Source organism: Dendrobium catenatum, unplaced genomic scaffold (genome assembly GCF_001605985.2).
Source record: "Dendrobium catenatum unplaced genomic scaffold, ASM160598v2 fragScaff_scaffold_165, whole genome shotgun sequence".
Classification (NCBI taxonomy): domain Eukaryota; kingdom Viridiplantae; phylum Streptophyta; class Magnoliopsida; order Asparagales; family Orchidaceae; genus Dendrobium; species Dendrobium catenatum.
The window spans coordinates 62,029-79,368 of record NW_021318627.1 but is presented as its reverse complement, the minus strand read 5'-3'; the positions used below and the strand labels follow the sequence as shown (position 1 = coordinate 79,368).

Genomic DNA, 17,340 nt, shown 5'->3' with positions numbered 1-17,340 from the left:
CTAAATCATTTTAAAGCATTTCCGTTTCCCTTCTCATTTTCGGCTAAGAGAGAGAGATCTTTAGGAATTTTAGAGAAAAATTTGATAATAGAGAAAAAAAGTTAAGATTTAAATGCTGCGGAGCAATTTTTGTTAGTTGAGCCAGTAGGGAGAATTGCTCGTATCACTGTAAGGAACATTTACCCTATTCTAATTTCAAGAATTTTGTGTTGTTGATATTTTTTCGATCAAATTTTTATTTTTGGTAACAAAAATGAGAATAATTTTGTATTGATAAAACTTTCACGGGTAAATTTTTATAAGTTATACAGATCGAGATTATGAATATTTTGAATATTTATTTGAGATTTTTCACCAGATGATTTTAAAAGTACTACGATTTTTTCTACTAAAAACTAAATTTGACATTAGCTCATTATATGTGATTAAATGATTTCAGATCGGGGAGGGGGAGCATGAGTGTGAGGCTTGTTAGGATTCCTTCAGGATCATGTTCTTTTTGTTTTAGCTATTATTTTGTACTCATGACAGAGTTATTATAATATGATTATGTATATCCTGAATAGTGTACATGAATTTTGAGAAAATGAACTATATAATCTATTTTACTATTTATTACTTATATATGATATTAGATTGCTCTAATTAGTATTTATTAAAAGATAAAATAATAATTCTTCTAAATTAGATTCTAAGACATTAGAATATAGTATATATTTATCTTTGGAAATAAGCACAAAGTTCAGAGGAGAGATTCCAAGAGTTGAAAAACATGGTTTTACTCAAGACTTAGGCTTTGTTTAAAAACATGGTTTCACACAAGACTTAGTTTGCTAACATATGAGAAAAAACAATTAGAGTTGCTTTATTGAAGGTGTTTAAGCCTTATTTTAACTCTTGAGTTTCTTCCAAATGATACATATGAGGTCACGTTCCATGAAAAAGCTCTAGGTGTTTGTAATAATGTCATGAACCCAGCACAATTGGTCTTTTTTTGGTAATTGAATATGTGTTTCATAATTGTCACTGGTATTAATTAGAGTGGGTAAGTGGGCTGAACTTAATGGCGGAAGAGTTTTGAAGGAAGAAGGAAAAATATGCCGAATCAAAGGAAGTTGACAATTACCCTGTCCAATATTCAATTTTCTTCTATTGGGTCCATTCATTTGGTTATTAGACATTGAATATAGGAAAGGCCAAAGGGAGGTGGTTCAAAATAGCCCACATATGAATTTTTAGTGTATAGGTTGTGAACTATGATGCACCAATACACCTATTTATTAGGGTATGCAGTATCATATACGTGCCAGACATAAAACATGTGTCCGGTACGACTCGAATATGTGTAGGATATGCAAAAATATGTCAAATAATATTTAAATTAAAAGGGACACACATGTCTTTTTAATTAATGAAAAAATTAATTAAATAAATGAGCCTTAATGTAAGCCCAAATCACTTTGTATTCAAAGTATTTTATTTTCGCCAGTAGGGGAGTGAGGCTATGATTTTCTGTATTTTCATTAATGTGAACAGGTGAGACCGAAGGAGGGAGAGAAGGTCGAAAGAGCATGCATCTTCATCATCGTTAAAGGAGCCTAATATACGAGCAGGCAAGACTGATGGAGCATATATACCTGAGTAAGTGAAGTCGAAGGAGCTTGCGTCTTCATCAAAAGAGTTTATGTTCGAAGGCATACGAGGCAAACAAGGGATTAAAAGTGTGTTTTCGTCGTCTTCTTCCTTTCCTCAGGTAGAAGAGGTTTGAGGTCTTATCTTTTTTGCAATTGTCAAATAAGAGGGTTACATTTCAAGAATTTAGAGGTAAGACGATGGTGTTGATAACCGAGTGCTACACTACTATGAGAAGGAAAGCAAAGCACTTGCCAACCTCTAAAGGTATTATGTTACTTGTTATATTTGAGAGCTTGCTCAATACTCAAATTAGTTTGATTTGAAAGTTTTTAAATGCTATGTTGCGTAGCAACCTATGATAAGGACACATCGACAAGGATACGGGACACGTCAAGTATTAAAAGTAAAAGACACGAGTATTACACGAGCATGGCATTATAATTTTTAAATTATGCATTAAAATTAAGAATGAAATCAAAGAGTAATATTTAAAATGACAAAATAATAATAAATCAACTGAATTCATTGGTACACAAACTATTTTTGTTCATAATTAGTCTTGTAGCTTATAATATTAAAATAAAAGTAAGCATGAAATGTTTAGTATAATATCAAGGCATAAACATAAACTGTCTAGCACCTGATATTTCAACGATTCAATAGAATGGTTGATAGGATTAGCTACTTCAGTTATTTTTATTTGGACTTCAAAATCATCTTCAATAAATATCATTTCTTCCAATTCTAGCTCATCAAATAAAGGAATAACAATCTACGATATTCTCATATCATCAAGGGACTCAAATCCATCTGCAGTAACATCTCATGTCTTGTTATCTTCTTTTATATAAGTTTGAGTCTTTCTTGATAGAAGTCGAAAATTTATATGCACATAAAATAAATCTTCAACACGTTGTGGAATAATTTTATTTCTCTTCATTGATTGGATGGAGAATGTGTTCCAATCTCCAACAAGAAGAAGAGGATGAACCTGAACGAGAAGTTTTATGGCGATTATTATAAGTAGAGGTGTTGAAGATCCATCCACATCTTTCGATATATTATCACCTATCACAAAAAAACTCTTGGTCATCAAAGTCTTCAAAATAACAAAAAAAAAATTTAGCAAGCTCTATATTGACCATCATTCTCTTCTTCTCATTTAGAAAATAATGCTTCAAGCATGTCTTCCTCATATTTAAAATTTCTAAATCTTTTTAGTGAGAAACACGTTGACGATTTTTTTGAAGTCATTTATTACTTTAATATCTTCAAATAATAATAATATGAAATAGAATTAAATAATTATTATTCAGTAAATTGATAAATAATTATGAAATATAGGTAAAATTTTACTCTTGATTTAATGAGTAAGTCAAATAATATAGGGGTGTGTTACTTTTGTTCTACCTATCTTCTAAAATATTATAGATAACACTTCATAAACTTCAATCTTCATCATGTGACTTTCTTTCATGATGAAATTTAGCTTGGATTTATTGCAAAGTAAACTGTTCGCTCTCTCCAATGAAATAGAGTATATCTTAAGTTATACTAGTTCTAGTTATGAGATGTTAAGATTGATGGATATAGATAAGTCATGTTTATATCTCATTTATGAGATATGAGATTCTATATTAGCCAAGATTGAAGAAATAATATAGAAACATGAAAGAAAGTTACATGATGAAGACTCGAGTTTCTGGTGTGTTATTTATACTATTCTAGAAGATAGGTAGAGCAAAAGTAATGCTCATCTACATTGCTTAGCTCACTCACAAAATCCAAGATAAATTTTAACATATTTTTCATAATTAAATATTAATTTGTTGAATAATAATTATCTAATTTTTTTAATTTATTATTATTTAAATATATTCAAGTAAAGAAGAGCTTCAAGAGAATCCTCAATGAGTTTCCCATACAAAAAATTTAGAAATTTCAAATTTGAGGGAAACATGCTTGAAGCATTATTTCTCGAATGAGGAGAGAAGAATGGTCAATATAAATTTTGCTTAATTTTATGGTTATTTAGAAGACTTTGGAGACCAAGACTCTTTATGGGATAGGTGCAAAATGGATCCAAGAATCTGATGATTTTTTTATGAACTTTCACCACCTCTACTTCAAACAATAGCCATAAAACATCTTGCTCAAGTTTCATCCTCCTCTTGTTGTAATAGAAATTAGAGCACATATTTCGTCATTCAATCAATGAAGATTAACAAAATTACTCCACAACATGTTAAAGATTTAGTTTATGCATATACAAACATTCAACTTCTATCAAGAAAGACTTTAATTTATATGGAAGGAGATAACAAGATATGAGATGTTGCTGGAGATGAATTTGAGTGCCTTGATGATATGAGAATATTTTAGATTGCTAGCCTTTCACTTGATGAGCCAAAATTGAAAACAATAATATTTATTAAAGATGATATTAAAGTCCAAAGATATATTCCTAAATAAACTAATCCTATCATTTCTACATAATAGTTGAAACTTCATGTACTAAACAATTTATGTCTATGTTTTTTATGTTATACTAGACATATCATGCTTACTTTTATTTTGATATTATAAGCTACAAGACTAATTATGATGTTGCTTCATTATTTTTATCATTTTAAATATTATGCTTTGATTGTTTTCTTAATTTTAATGAATGTTTTACAAATCATAATGTCGTGTCCGTAATGTACTCGTGTCCTACACTTTTAAAAATTGGCATGTCCCTTATCTGTGTGCCATGTCATATCCATGTAACCGTATCCGTTTTGGTGCAACATAGGTTGTGAACCTAGAGTTTATTTGTTTTGGTGGAGGCTGCTTAACAAAGTCATTCATACCAATCAATTTCTATGTTATAGAAGGTTGTAGGGGTATGAAAAATGTCCAAGAGGATGCAATGCTGTGGAAAATGGCGATCATATAGCAGCTGGTTGCGGTAAACTAAAGGAAGTTATTGAAATCCTTAATAGATGGGGATTTTGGATTCCAATATGAATTCTCTGGAAGATTGTTGCAAATGGATGGATGACAAAAGCAAATGGATGGTGAATTTGTATTGTAACACAGTATATTTATCTTGGAAGGCTAGGAACTTGTTGGTGCATGGAAACAAGATTTCAAGTCCTTTGATAATAGCATCCAATGCTGTTAATATCTCTGTAGTTACTAAAAATTAAACTTGTATAAGCTTAGGTATTGAGGATGCTAATCAATGGCAAGGTTGTTGAATACTTGACATCCTCCTCCACCTGATTGGATCAAAGTTAACATGGATGCGACTCTTTTCAAGTCTTATAAAGCTGGAGTTGGAGGAGTTTTTAGAGACTATCAATGGAGATTCTTAATGGCATTCGATATTTCTTATGTTCACTGGGATGCGGCTGATCTAGAGCTACAGGCCATTTTTTCGATCAAATCGGTACTCCGGAATTGGATGTTTGATTATAAAGGCTTGATCATTGAAGGGGATAACAAGAATGTAATTGATCACATCAAGAAGTCGGTGGATAAAGGTGAAGATGAGCTGAGAGATATTTCTTTTATTAAACATTTTCATTTTGTTGTTTTTAATTGTGTGGAAAGGGAGAATAATAAGTTAGCGGATCTTTGTGCTAACTATGCTTGCATTAGTCCTTTTTGTTGGGAAGATCTAGATATGAATAAGACCCCTCCTCCTTTTATCACTTTGATAAAAAAAGAGTCGGATGCTTGTATGTTGTAATAACTCTAGTTATTTTCCTTTAATATTAAGCTGATTGCTTGGGTTTTTCAAGAAAAAAAAAAAGGTTGTGAACCACCAAGTGAGAATCAAGAGAAGTTGTGAAGAGTTATTATGATTACTGTTTACAGCAGCTATATAAAGGTGCCTTGAGGAAGAGAAGGCTTCACTTTTCCTTCTGCCATATATTCTTTGGCTTCTTCCATGAAGGAATTTGAGAGAGATCATCATTTATCGCGTGACCATTTTTCAAAATTAAGGGAAGTCAAGAAGTTTTTGGTACCTTTTTAAACCTTCCTCAACAGAAAAAGATGTTATTCCTTGCCATTTTCTACATAAGCCAAGCAGATATCAGATGATCTAGGTTCTTGGGCAGAGACGAGGTTCTCTTCCAATTCAGATTTTGGAGGTGTCTTATGTGGGGAAGAACTGTTCAGGTCAGGGCGAGCTCTAACAATGGAGGATTTTCAGGCATGGATGAAGTGAAGGGGAGGAAAACCCGCAAGAACCATTAGGTTGGGAGAGAGCTCGAGAATGGTCCAATCTTTGGCAAAAGGCTAAGGGCATCTCCAACCCAAAAACTCATTTTTCACTCCAAAATTCAGTAACACTCTAAAATGTAGTAATTTATCTCCAACAGAATTCTATTTCTTAACATCCAAAAAAGAATATTATGATTATATTCTTTATCAATTTTTTATTTATTTTCTAACACAAAATTGAAGTCGGTGAATAGTGCGAAATCAATATTGACATTATACTATTCACCACACAAATTTTGACATGTGATTTAACGTTCGAAACGGAGCAAATGACGGCATACCATCGTATACAGCTCGTTTAGTGATGGTGTCTAAGTCCAGAAGTGGATGGGAGAAAAAGGATAAAAGTTGAAATAATCGGCCCAAAAGAGAGAAGGTGAAGCACCTGGATAAAGCAGTGCTTATGGAGGTAATGGAGAAGAGAGAAACCCTAGCAACCTAAGCTCCGCTCAACGAAAAATTATTTTGTTTACTCCATACAGCAAACAGAGACCAACCAGAATACACTACGTCACTTTTTTGCTTGGTATTGATGCTCGGCACCGAACGGTACCGGGTGATATGGCACGTTCCGAACCTTCCGATGTCCGCATAGAATAATTTCTCCAGCTAAAAACCCTAAAAAAGCAAACTTAGCGTTCATTTTCTGAAAGAAACTATCTCCTCTAATTTTTTTTCCCGTTTTCCGATTTTAAACTAATAATAAAAAATAAACTTTTTATTTTTCTAACTTGCATTTTCTTCTCAAATTTTTAACACCCAACCAAAGCTTAAGACAATACATGGTAAGACAGATGAACAAAGCCATTTCATCATTTGTTGTTCGAAGGATAACCAAATCGGCCTTCTTTTGGGCACCTAATAAGATAAAGGCTTGATGTTGTTGTTGTTATAATGAATCTCTTAATCCCAGGAAATGCATGAATTTTTTTATTAGATGAAAGCTTTCATTCAAAATTTGATCTTCATAAATTTAAAATTTTCAAATCTATTTAAAAACAATATAACATAAAGTTAAATGATTATCAATATCTCACATATTTTAAAGTATTTTCTACAATTTTAAATTTTATTTTCATTAAATTTCTGCTTCTCTAATCAGTTTGAACTTAACAGCTTGCATAGCACTATAGTTCCTCCTTATCTAGTGTGTTAACAGCACATGATTTTAGACTGTTCTAACTCAGAAGCATAAAAATCACCACAATGTAAAAAAGAAAAATAACAGAAAAAAACGAAAAACAAATTCCTGAGTAAGATCACCAAATGCATATCAATAATTTAAACTTTGCAGTGTGACGCTATAAACATTAAACCACAAAAAAAGAACAACTAGAATTCATCCACAAAATCGTTTAAAAAATTTAAAGATCCAAAACCTTACAATCAGTATAGGAAAATCCAACCTTCCCCAATGGAAGCCTCGCCGGGCAAACTGCCCTCATTATATACCTTCTGGTCACCGCCGACCCAAACTTGTACCTGATCCGCCCAAATATCCACAAATCCACCGGAAAAACTCCAGTGGCGTTATCCCTCTGGTACTCCACCTCGCTGCCGCTTGGAGTACCGATCTCCAGCCGTCCCTGGAACACAGCCGGCACCTCCCTCGTCTCCTTCCTACCCTGGTAAAAGACCGGCAGACCGGCCGTCCCTAATCGCATCCCATCGAAATCGGCGTCGGCTTCGAGCCAGTCGTAATAGATGCCGGCCCGAGTGTTAGGGTTTCGGAAAGTGAGATTGGCGGAGAGGTCGAATGAGAGGAATCGGGTCCCGGAGGAGGAGGTGAGGTCGAAACGGCGTAAGGAGGCGGAGGAGACGGCGATTCGCATCTTCTGGGGGCGGAAGACGAGCCAGAGTATGAGGATTGCGAGGCCGAAGGCGACACAAAAGGCGATGAAGGCGCGGATGGCGATGGTGATGAGGCGGCGGAAATGTTCGTTAGGTGGCGGCGGTGGCTGCGGGTAGGCATAGATGGGAGGGCCGTAGTAGCCAGCGCCGAGATGGGATTGTTGCGGTGGAGGCTGATTCATGGCTAGGGTTTCGTCAGGTGAAATTCTGTTGGCGTGGGGATGGAGAAAAGGACTAGGGTTTTTATTTGGGGAGGATGCGGACAATGCACGGTCAAGAAAATTCGGGGCTAACTGATACAGAATGTCGAGGGGCAACGAAGAATTATGTTCGGGATTTGGGTAACTCCTTGGCGTGAGCTCTGCTAGGGTTTGCTTTTTCGCTCTCCTTGGCGGCGCTTTTTCCCGGCGCTTTCCTGGCCTTTGGCCGGGATGGTTTTAGCGCAGGACTTTCCTCCTCTTACTGGGGCCTCCATCCTTGGGACCCCTTCTCTTCCCCTTTCTTCCTCTTATGCGGCTAATCTTGCTGCTCCTTCTGGTTCTAGACCTGAGTGGCCGATGTCTTATTCTAAGCCGGCGAAAAAACTATCTTTTGCCTCTAAAGACCTTTCTGAAGGTAAATCCCTTTGGAACCTTTCTCTTGTTGGTTACTCTCTCGGACCCCGACCCTATTACGAGAGACTTCGTTTAGCCATGGAAAGAGCGTGGAAGCTTAAAGGTGACCTCTCTCTTCTATCTTTGGCGGATGATTTCTTCCTCCTTAAGTTTACTGCGGTTGAGGACTATGACATGGTTTCTGCGGGTGGACCATGGTTTTTGCTCGGAAAGCCTTTCATTTTACAGAGGTGGGATCCAAAATTTCAACCTAAAAGAGACGAGGCAGCTGCCATTCCTCTGTGGATCAAGATTCTGAACCTTCCACTTGCTCTTTGGACGCCTTCGGGTATTTCGAAAATTGCGAGTTACATTGGTATTCCTCTTTACGTTGATGCTCTTACTGCAAATAGAACTAGGTTAACTTTTGCTAGAGTATGCGTGGAGGTGAATAAAGACTCCATTTTAGCTGAAGAAATTCCTATGGAAATTGATGGAATGGATTTGACTTTGAAAGTTGTTTATGACTGGAAGCCGACTAGGTGTGAAGGTTGTGGCTCCCTCATTCATTCCTTTGCTATTTGCCCTCAGAACCCTGACCCTAAACCTGCTATTCCAATTAAGGCTCCGCCTAGAGGGAGAAGCAAGAATTCATTTTACTTTAAGCTAGACAAAAATAAGAATTTTTCAGATTTATTTTACACTCATCCAAATAATTCAAAAATATCTTAAATACACAGCATTCCTTTTAAAATTCTTTTTTTCATCAAACTAAACACTACTTAATAAAATCAATTTATATTGGTTGAGATTTTATTATGAATTTTAATATATAGATGACAATTTAAAAAGTGAACACAAGAGGATCTTAGTTTTACAAATAAATAATATTGAGTGTTATGTGTTTAATTGCCCCTAATTTCTATTAAATAAAATAAAATAAAAAATTTTACTAGATAAATTAATTGTTATCCTCAAATCAAAGATTAATCCTTAAAATTATTTCAAAATTAAATACATTGAGTAGTGCACAATTGAATAACAAGGCTTCAAATCAAGGATTAATCTCACATCCTTTGAGGGATATCCCCTTAAATGCCTGTCAACAGTCCTTTGGTTATGGTAATATATGTTATTGCATAATAATATACCAATAGTTGTACTCATGTGTGGCCTTATGTGGATTGCTTCCATCCATATCCGAAAGACCTTACAAACCATTTATGTGATATATCATGTAGCAACTTATACTGCATAACATGTGTAGCCTTATGTATACTTGCTAGAATTTACTAATCCTTAGTGCTGGACCACCCTATAGTCACTTAGTATATTAATGTGTGATTTAGGCTTGAGGCTCAAATTAGACTGGGATATATAGATTTTCCAACACTCCCTTGACTCATGAATTCCACTTGTGCACACTAATGCTTAACATAGTCAAGATTAAGGCTTTGTTTGGGACAGCTTTTGACCACTATTTTTTGTCACTTTCAAAAAAAAGTACTAAAAAGCTGTTTTAAAAAGTAATAAGAAAACTATTCCAAATAAAGCCTAAATGATTTCTCTTAAATCCTTTATGCCCCATGCCATTGATGATTTTGATAGGTCTAAGCAAATGTAAAACTGGAAGTTGGATTTTAAGGAAGTTACGAGCAATTCAAGTAATGTAAACATGAATATATTGTTAAAATATCATAGATTGCCAAAAGCTTCAAATTCAATTATGTTTAGTTGTTAATAATGATTGGATATAAAATCCACTACACAAATCACTAGGAAGGATCTAAGACCAATTGTTGAGCATTTGGATATCTTATAATTAGATTGTAAGTCACTCATGAGCATTTTCTCTATAAATGAAGAATAATCTCTCTTGCATTAGTCTCATGAGCCCTTGTTACTTTCATTAGACACGTCACAAATGGTGTCGTAAGTCCCACTTGATGATTGAAGAATAATTTATCTTTTACGACTCACAAGCAAAGTAAAACTGAGATAAGGGTATTCATGTAACTCGATTCATTTGAAATTATTTTGGCATAATATCTCAGTTAAGAAAGTAAGTGGTGATATTCTTATCATTTAAATTTATGTAGATGATAGTTTATTCAAAAATATAAGTAAAACATTAAGCTGTTAGTTCTCATATGTTATCAATAAAAGAAAATTGAAATGACCATGTCGAGATCATTCAGGTTTTTTGGGTTTTAGATGAAACAAACAACATGAAAACTGTAATTGCAAACTAAAATCATCAACAAATTATATGATTTTTTTTTTTTTTTTTTTGAAGAATTTTTAATCAAATAAGGCCCCAACAAGTCATTCTACCAAATTACATTAAGATGAATTTAGAAAACCTATGAGTAATATGTTACATTGGAGGATGATTTAATCACTTATTTATCTTAAAGCAAGTTTGTATTATGTTTTTTTTTTTTTATATTTGTGCTTATTTTTAGGCCAATCCCATGGAATCTCATCTAAATGCAAAAGCACATTTTCTTAGTATATAATAGATTCTTTTAGGTTATGTTTATAATTTCCTAAAAATTAAATATCTAGAAAATTTATTTCTAATTTGATATTGACTATGTTGGATGCAAGGCCAATCAAAAGAGCACCTCAGACACATGCTAAATTTTAATATCATTACTTTCATCTTAATCTAGTAGAAAGCAAAATTCTACTAAAGAGACTAAGAATAATATTGTAGACAACATTATTGTATAGTGCTCTTGTTAAAGTAAAAAATAAAAAGACTATAGTCATGCTTGAATACACTATTAATATCGTAATGCTCCTCAAAGAACTTGACCTCTTATATTTTCTTCTTCATCTCTGGTTCATTTCTTAATTCATTTAAATTTAACTTAGTAATTGAAAAACTTAAAATTTCTTAATAAAATAAGAACAAGTCAAAATTTGTACTATATTAGGTCAAGTCAACTAAATCCCAAAACATTAGTTTATTATAATGCTTTATTAGCAGCATAATCCTTCAATATTAAGCAAAAAAACTTATAAATGATAGAAACTCATATGAGTGTGTAATGAATCTATAAACATTACTTGTGAATTGCTAAATAGTCATAAGTTTCCTCTCAAATGGGTACATCTAATGATATTGAACAAAACCGCCTAATTTAACTTCCTCAATTAAATAAATAAGTAAATGAATCATGATAAAAAAAAATAATGTGAGTAATGATCTTTCCGTCTTACACAAATTCATTAGAATATTATTTTGTAATCTCTACAATTCACTGGATTGATAATATGGAACAAATTAACATCAAAAAATATGATATATGTTCAAAAACATGCATAATCTCATTTGATGGGGCATATGACCTAAAGAGAAATTGGTAGAATTTCTTCAATAAGAACATGACAATTATGACATTTCGGATCCACAATCTTCTATTCAAAAAAATAAGTACATGTTGAAATTTTTTATGCATAATCTTTAGACAGTTTCATATTTTCCAAAACTTGGTGCAGCATCAACTTGTTTATCTTTGAAATTATGAAGCAAGCTGATAGCAAAATGCAAGTACCATCATCAAGAATTTGTTAATGTATTTCACTCTTGTTTCCAATTGCAATCAAATCGTATTGTGCATGTAGATTATCTTTGGATTTCTCCAAATAAAGTATCAATATAATTATTACAAATATTTTTCTCAACATGCATAACATCAAGTTTAATTTAGTTTACAGGGTGATTTTTCACAAGGTGCAAGGTCCAATGGCATAGGCTGTAAATATTTAAAGATTTTTCATCCTTTGAAAATTAATTTAGTTTTTAGGATTGTTGACCTCATTTTTCTATGAGATCATCAAGGCCTGTCTAAACTCCTGCTTAGTGATCCTAGGGTTGACAGTTGTCCACTTTTCAATCAAAAAGGCCTGAATCAAATTTCAATCCAACATTTAATTCAATTCCCACTCCAAACTCCTACCCTGTCTACTGTCAAAATTCAATATAATTTTTAATCAAATCTTGGTCTTATCCAATCAACCCCAATCATTTATCTTACTATGATTTATTTGGATATTCCAAAGCTTACCCAATCAAATCCAACATCTAGCACAAACTCAATCTTTTAGTGCAAAACCTAAGGCCAATAGCCTAAGTCTTAAAACCATTTTTAGATGGATTTTCTATCACCATGAAATCTATTCAAATGACCTTCGATTCATGATCTGTCAATTGCATGTTGATTAAAATATATCTTTAGAATCAACTCTCCAAATTTGAGCTCATTCTGAGTTCTTTAGCCCTAGAAACTAGATCTATTTTCAAAGGCTACAAAACCATTAAATATTACGGTCTATGCCACTGAACTTGTCACCATGAAATCTATTATGATCTGTTGACCAATAAACTATATTTTTTTAGCCTAGTTTGACCAAGAGTTAATTGGAGGCCAAAATGACAAAAATGCCATTTAAGAAAAATTTTGGACTTTTGGTTAATGTTGACCTTGATTTTCACTCAAGCTTTGGGCAAGGGAGTTGATTTGGTCAAATTGACCAAGCCATACCCCAAGACCCCTCCCATTGGGTTCATTGGGTCAGACCAAGTCTGTTGAGCTTAGACCCAGGTTTTGGGTCAACCTAGTTGACCCAACTAGCTCAAATCCTCCCTATTTTGATTCAAATCAATTCCAAAGCCCCTTGGCTCAATCCCTCATCCATTTGGATCTAATTGACCATGTTGACTAGGTCGACTCATGGCTTGGTCAACCCAAGCCTTACATATCAAATTTGACCTATTTAAGTCAAAATCTCCTCTTCAATTTCATTTAAATCCTTCCTAATCCTCCCTTGACCCAATACCACAGCCAAGGAGGATTATTTCCCTCCTAATTCGCCCTATAGATGATCTTAGTCATCCATCATAGACTTAGTATTTTAAATAGGGATATTAGGTCTCCTTTACATGGATCTTTCTTTTGGTCTCACCCTACTCTCTCAACTTGAGATTTTGTGTGTGTGTGAGATCCCTTAGTCTCCCTCTACCTTTTCCAAACCAAACCCACCAGTCCAAGCTTGTCAGCGGCAAGATCTCTGGCGAACCGAAGCCCAAAACCTTCCAAACAAGATTCTTGTCGATCCATCACATTTCTAAAAGTGATTTCTTCTACAAAAAGGAATGTGGATAGACTACAAGTGAAACAAACCTAAGATCTCTCGAATCCATCCATTGGATTAGGTAAAATCTCAAATGCTAGCTTAGGATCAAAACGTACAGCTAAATAACTTTTCATACAAAGTATTTTAGAACCTTGTTTTTATCCCCCATGAATGCTCTTCACTTGTACTATCTAGGTTTAAAACTTCATTCAATTTGATCAAGCCAATCGATAACACGAAACAAATTATTTTTTTAGGGTTCGGTTTACGTAACCCAAACATTACGTAAGATCCACACCATTGATTGCGTGATCAACAATTCGGATATGTCTATTCTACAATACTCATCCGATCATGGATCTGATCTAACAATCATTTGCTTCATGCATTTTGATCTGAATAATCCGTTCATTTTAGCGGGGGATCCGACGGTGTGGAGCCTTAGCCTATTTGGCAAAGTGGATACCGCATCCGTGACAATCATTATGCGGGCGGTACATTCATCGCGACGTCAGGCATTGATTGCTCGTAGTTTAGGGGATGAATACGAGCCCACAGGTGTCCCGACCGTGATTTCTTTATTTAATTATTTTAAATTATTCTTTAAAGCAATTTTAATTATGAAAACTTTAATAATTGGTTACAAATTAATTTAAATCTAAAAAATTAATATTTTAAATCATATTTTTCAAAAAAATAAAATACTTGATTTAAAATTAATATTTATTTATAATTTTAAGAATATTTTGAATTATTCTAAAAATACTAATTAATCATTATTTAAAAGATTAGTGAATGATTTGACTCTAATTATTCACTAATCACATTATTAATTTTTTTAATTATCATTTAACTTTTTCATGTGTATAACGCATGAGTACTTAGCCTAGGCTCTCCTAGTTCTAAGGACATGATATACGATGATTTATTGTATTTTCTCTTTATGTTACCCCAAGGGTTAGTTGTTAATACTTGATTTAAATTTATTTAACCTAGCGACACCTTAATGACAATAATTAAGGATCCGTCTAAAAGACTTAGAGAAATTCTATAGACTATGGTACACTTCTGAATGATATGAAACGTGAACCATTTAAACTTACAGACATTTCAAATCCCCAGAAATTTTTTAGAATTTTTTAGGAACCTTTAAGTTTCTTTATTAATAAATAATAATTCACCCCTTTAATTGAACAACGATAAATTCAAAAATTTTAATAAATTCAAATTAAATCTAAAAATCATTAATCAAATATGAAACTCTTTAGAATGTAACCCTTAATATTGTAAAATTAAAAGAAATTTAATTAGACCCTGATTTCAGCATTAATTTAATTTTATTTAAAATTACAATTTTAATTAAATTAAATAATTAATTTTTAAAAAAATAATTATTTTCCAAGCACTTGGAAACATCCCCTTGGGTTATTCTTGACCTTTGGGTGTACTTCCAAGAGGTTTAGGGCTGATTTGGATAAAAATCCCTAATATGCCCTTAATTAAATAATTTCAATAACTTATTAAATACCCAAACTTTAAAAAATCATAACTAGATAAAAAAAATTCAGAATTGGATAAAATAAAATAAATTCATCTATAATTAAATTTTTGTATTTATTAAAAATATCAAATTTTTAGAAATTAACCTAAATTACAAAGTCAACTCTTCGGTCAACCGTAGTTCAATAACTAAGGCCCGAAACTTCAAAAAATCATAATTTTGCCTAAAAAAACTTCAAATCTAGCTAGCTCAAAGTATAATTACTCCTTATAAGATCTAATATTTAATAAAAAGTATAGAATCTCAAAACCTAGCCTGTTTCTAAAAGTCATCTTTGGACCACTTTAACCTAGTGGTTAGGATGACCCAGACCTTCTAAAAATCTGTTTAATCAATTAAACGTTAGAGGACATTACCCTAAGCATTAAAATCTATCAACCAAATAAATTAACTAAAATTGATCTCAAAACACTTATACTTAAACTTTAATTGAAAATCTCCTTTTGACCTCCAACAAATCTGATCACACACAACTTGAATTAATTATCCAACATAGGACATATCCAATGCCACATAGCCTACTATACACAAATAAAATTATTTGCTCGGACATGGCTTCTAGCTTCAGGTTAGGTGAGTGTTTTTCTTTTCTAATTCTGTGATGTGATGCTCTATATGAGACATGTGTGCTAGTTGTTTGATTTATTATGATGATTATTTTGATAATAAGATTTATCTTTATATTATATTTATGACGTCATGTGTGATAGATTACACATAAGTTAGGGCCAATCTTGATACTAATGATATTTTCTACGGATGGTCATGTTCATGTAGTGCTAATAAAGGGGGCTAGAATAAATAAATTATGTATATAATTGCTACAAGTACTTCAGTCGCTTAGCTCCCAAATAAATAAGAGCATGGTCAAATGTGACTGGCATGAGTACTTTACTTTCATATATTACTAATTAGGATGTTTTATTTTAACTACTTAGGATAACCTTGCATGAGAGTCTAGACTTTTCCTTTTCATGATGTATTGATGTATTGAGTTAGGAAAGTCTTTAAAAATAATGCATTTCAAATACATTGGATCTAAAGAGAAAAGAAAACCCCTTGCTGGAAATTTCCTTTCATTTGGATATATTTTTTAAGGATTAACCATAAGAAGACCAAAGGAAGGCGATCCGTAGAAGGAGTTGAAAATGAATATCAAGATTAAATGTGTTTTTAAGATTTGTATTATTCAGTATGATTAAAATCCAGGTTGTCATTGGTGTGGCCTGACCACCATTAGTTTTTCTACATAGCCTAGGTTGTACTTTATATGGCACTTGCCATGGACTTTTGGACTTTATTTTACTCTAGTGGATATTCTTATTGATGTGTTTACCTTACTTATATACTAAGCTCTTTAGGGATAAAACTTTTTCTAATTGTAACTAAAATCCAAAATTTTAAGAATTATATAACAAAGAAAGCTAACAATCTAGGGAATAGTCAGAGATTATACGAGGTCGAGTGCATATTAATGCATCCTCTCTTTTCTTATTTTAAGATACTTTCCCGCTTGTAGGTATAGTTCAAATAATTTGACCTATCATGATGAGGTTCTGAACATAGGGAAGCCTAATCTTTTAAAAAATCATTTTTTAAGACTTAATATTTCATACATTCCTAATATTGAGACTTCAACTAGCATGCATTGCATTAGAAATCAATTAAAATCAAAATTTAATTACATTAGTCTTAGAAGCATACAACCCTATATAAGTACAAGGCCACATAGGAACCTCTCTAGATGTCGGCTTTAATTTCCAAAAACTCAGATACCCATCCATCTTTCATAAAGATCAGACAATATGAATTTTAGACAACTAGGTAGTTAGCTAGCTTTCCCTTTTTAGGCAAAATATAAGTTCATGATACATTAGCTAAGACATGGGTGTTAGTGTTGTGTGTAGAACACCAAACCCATTATAGATTTAGGGTTCAAGGCTACTACTATCTATGTATCATAGTATGCCTTATTGTTGGGTAAGTCTTCTATCCTTCAGAGGCTATAAACCCCACCTATCCACATCACATGGATGACACCACCTCCATCTTTTTCTCTTGCATACTCAAAGTGCAGTGTTATCTTTTCTCCAATTTGTTATCACTACCTTAGTTCTTCTTAATAATGATGTGAGCTACAATAAACATGTTATGTAATGGTTTATTCAAATAATTTTATTGTAAATAAAAGCATCATAATTCACATAAATATTAAAATAAAATCTCAAAATTTTGTCATCTTAACAGGTTGCATTTCTTTTGCCAATGTTAATGCAATTG

The 17,340-nt window shown here is 32.9% G+C and overlaps 1 protein-coding gene across 1 annotated transcript; it reads right to left on the bottom strand.

Moving 5' to 3' along the window:
• Positions 1-7,163: 7,163 nt before the first annotated feature.
• Positions 7,164-8,046, bottom strand: LOC110108703 (NDR1/HIN1-like protein 10). Its single transcript, XM_020839461.2, has one exon. It carries the CDS (start codon positions 7,941-7,943, stop codon positions 7,275-7,277), a length of 669 nt encoding a protein of 222 aa, XP_020695120.1. The 5' UTR covers positions 7,944-8,046; the 3' UTR covers positions 7,164-7,274.
• Positions 8,047-17,340: the final 9,294 nt, after the last annotated feature.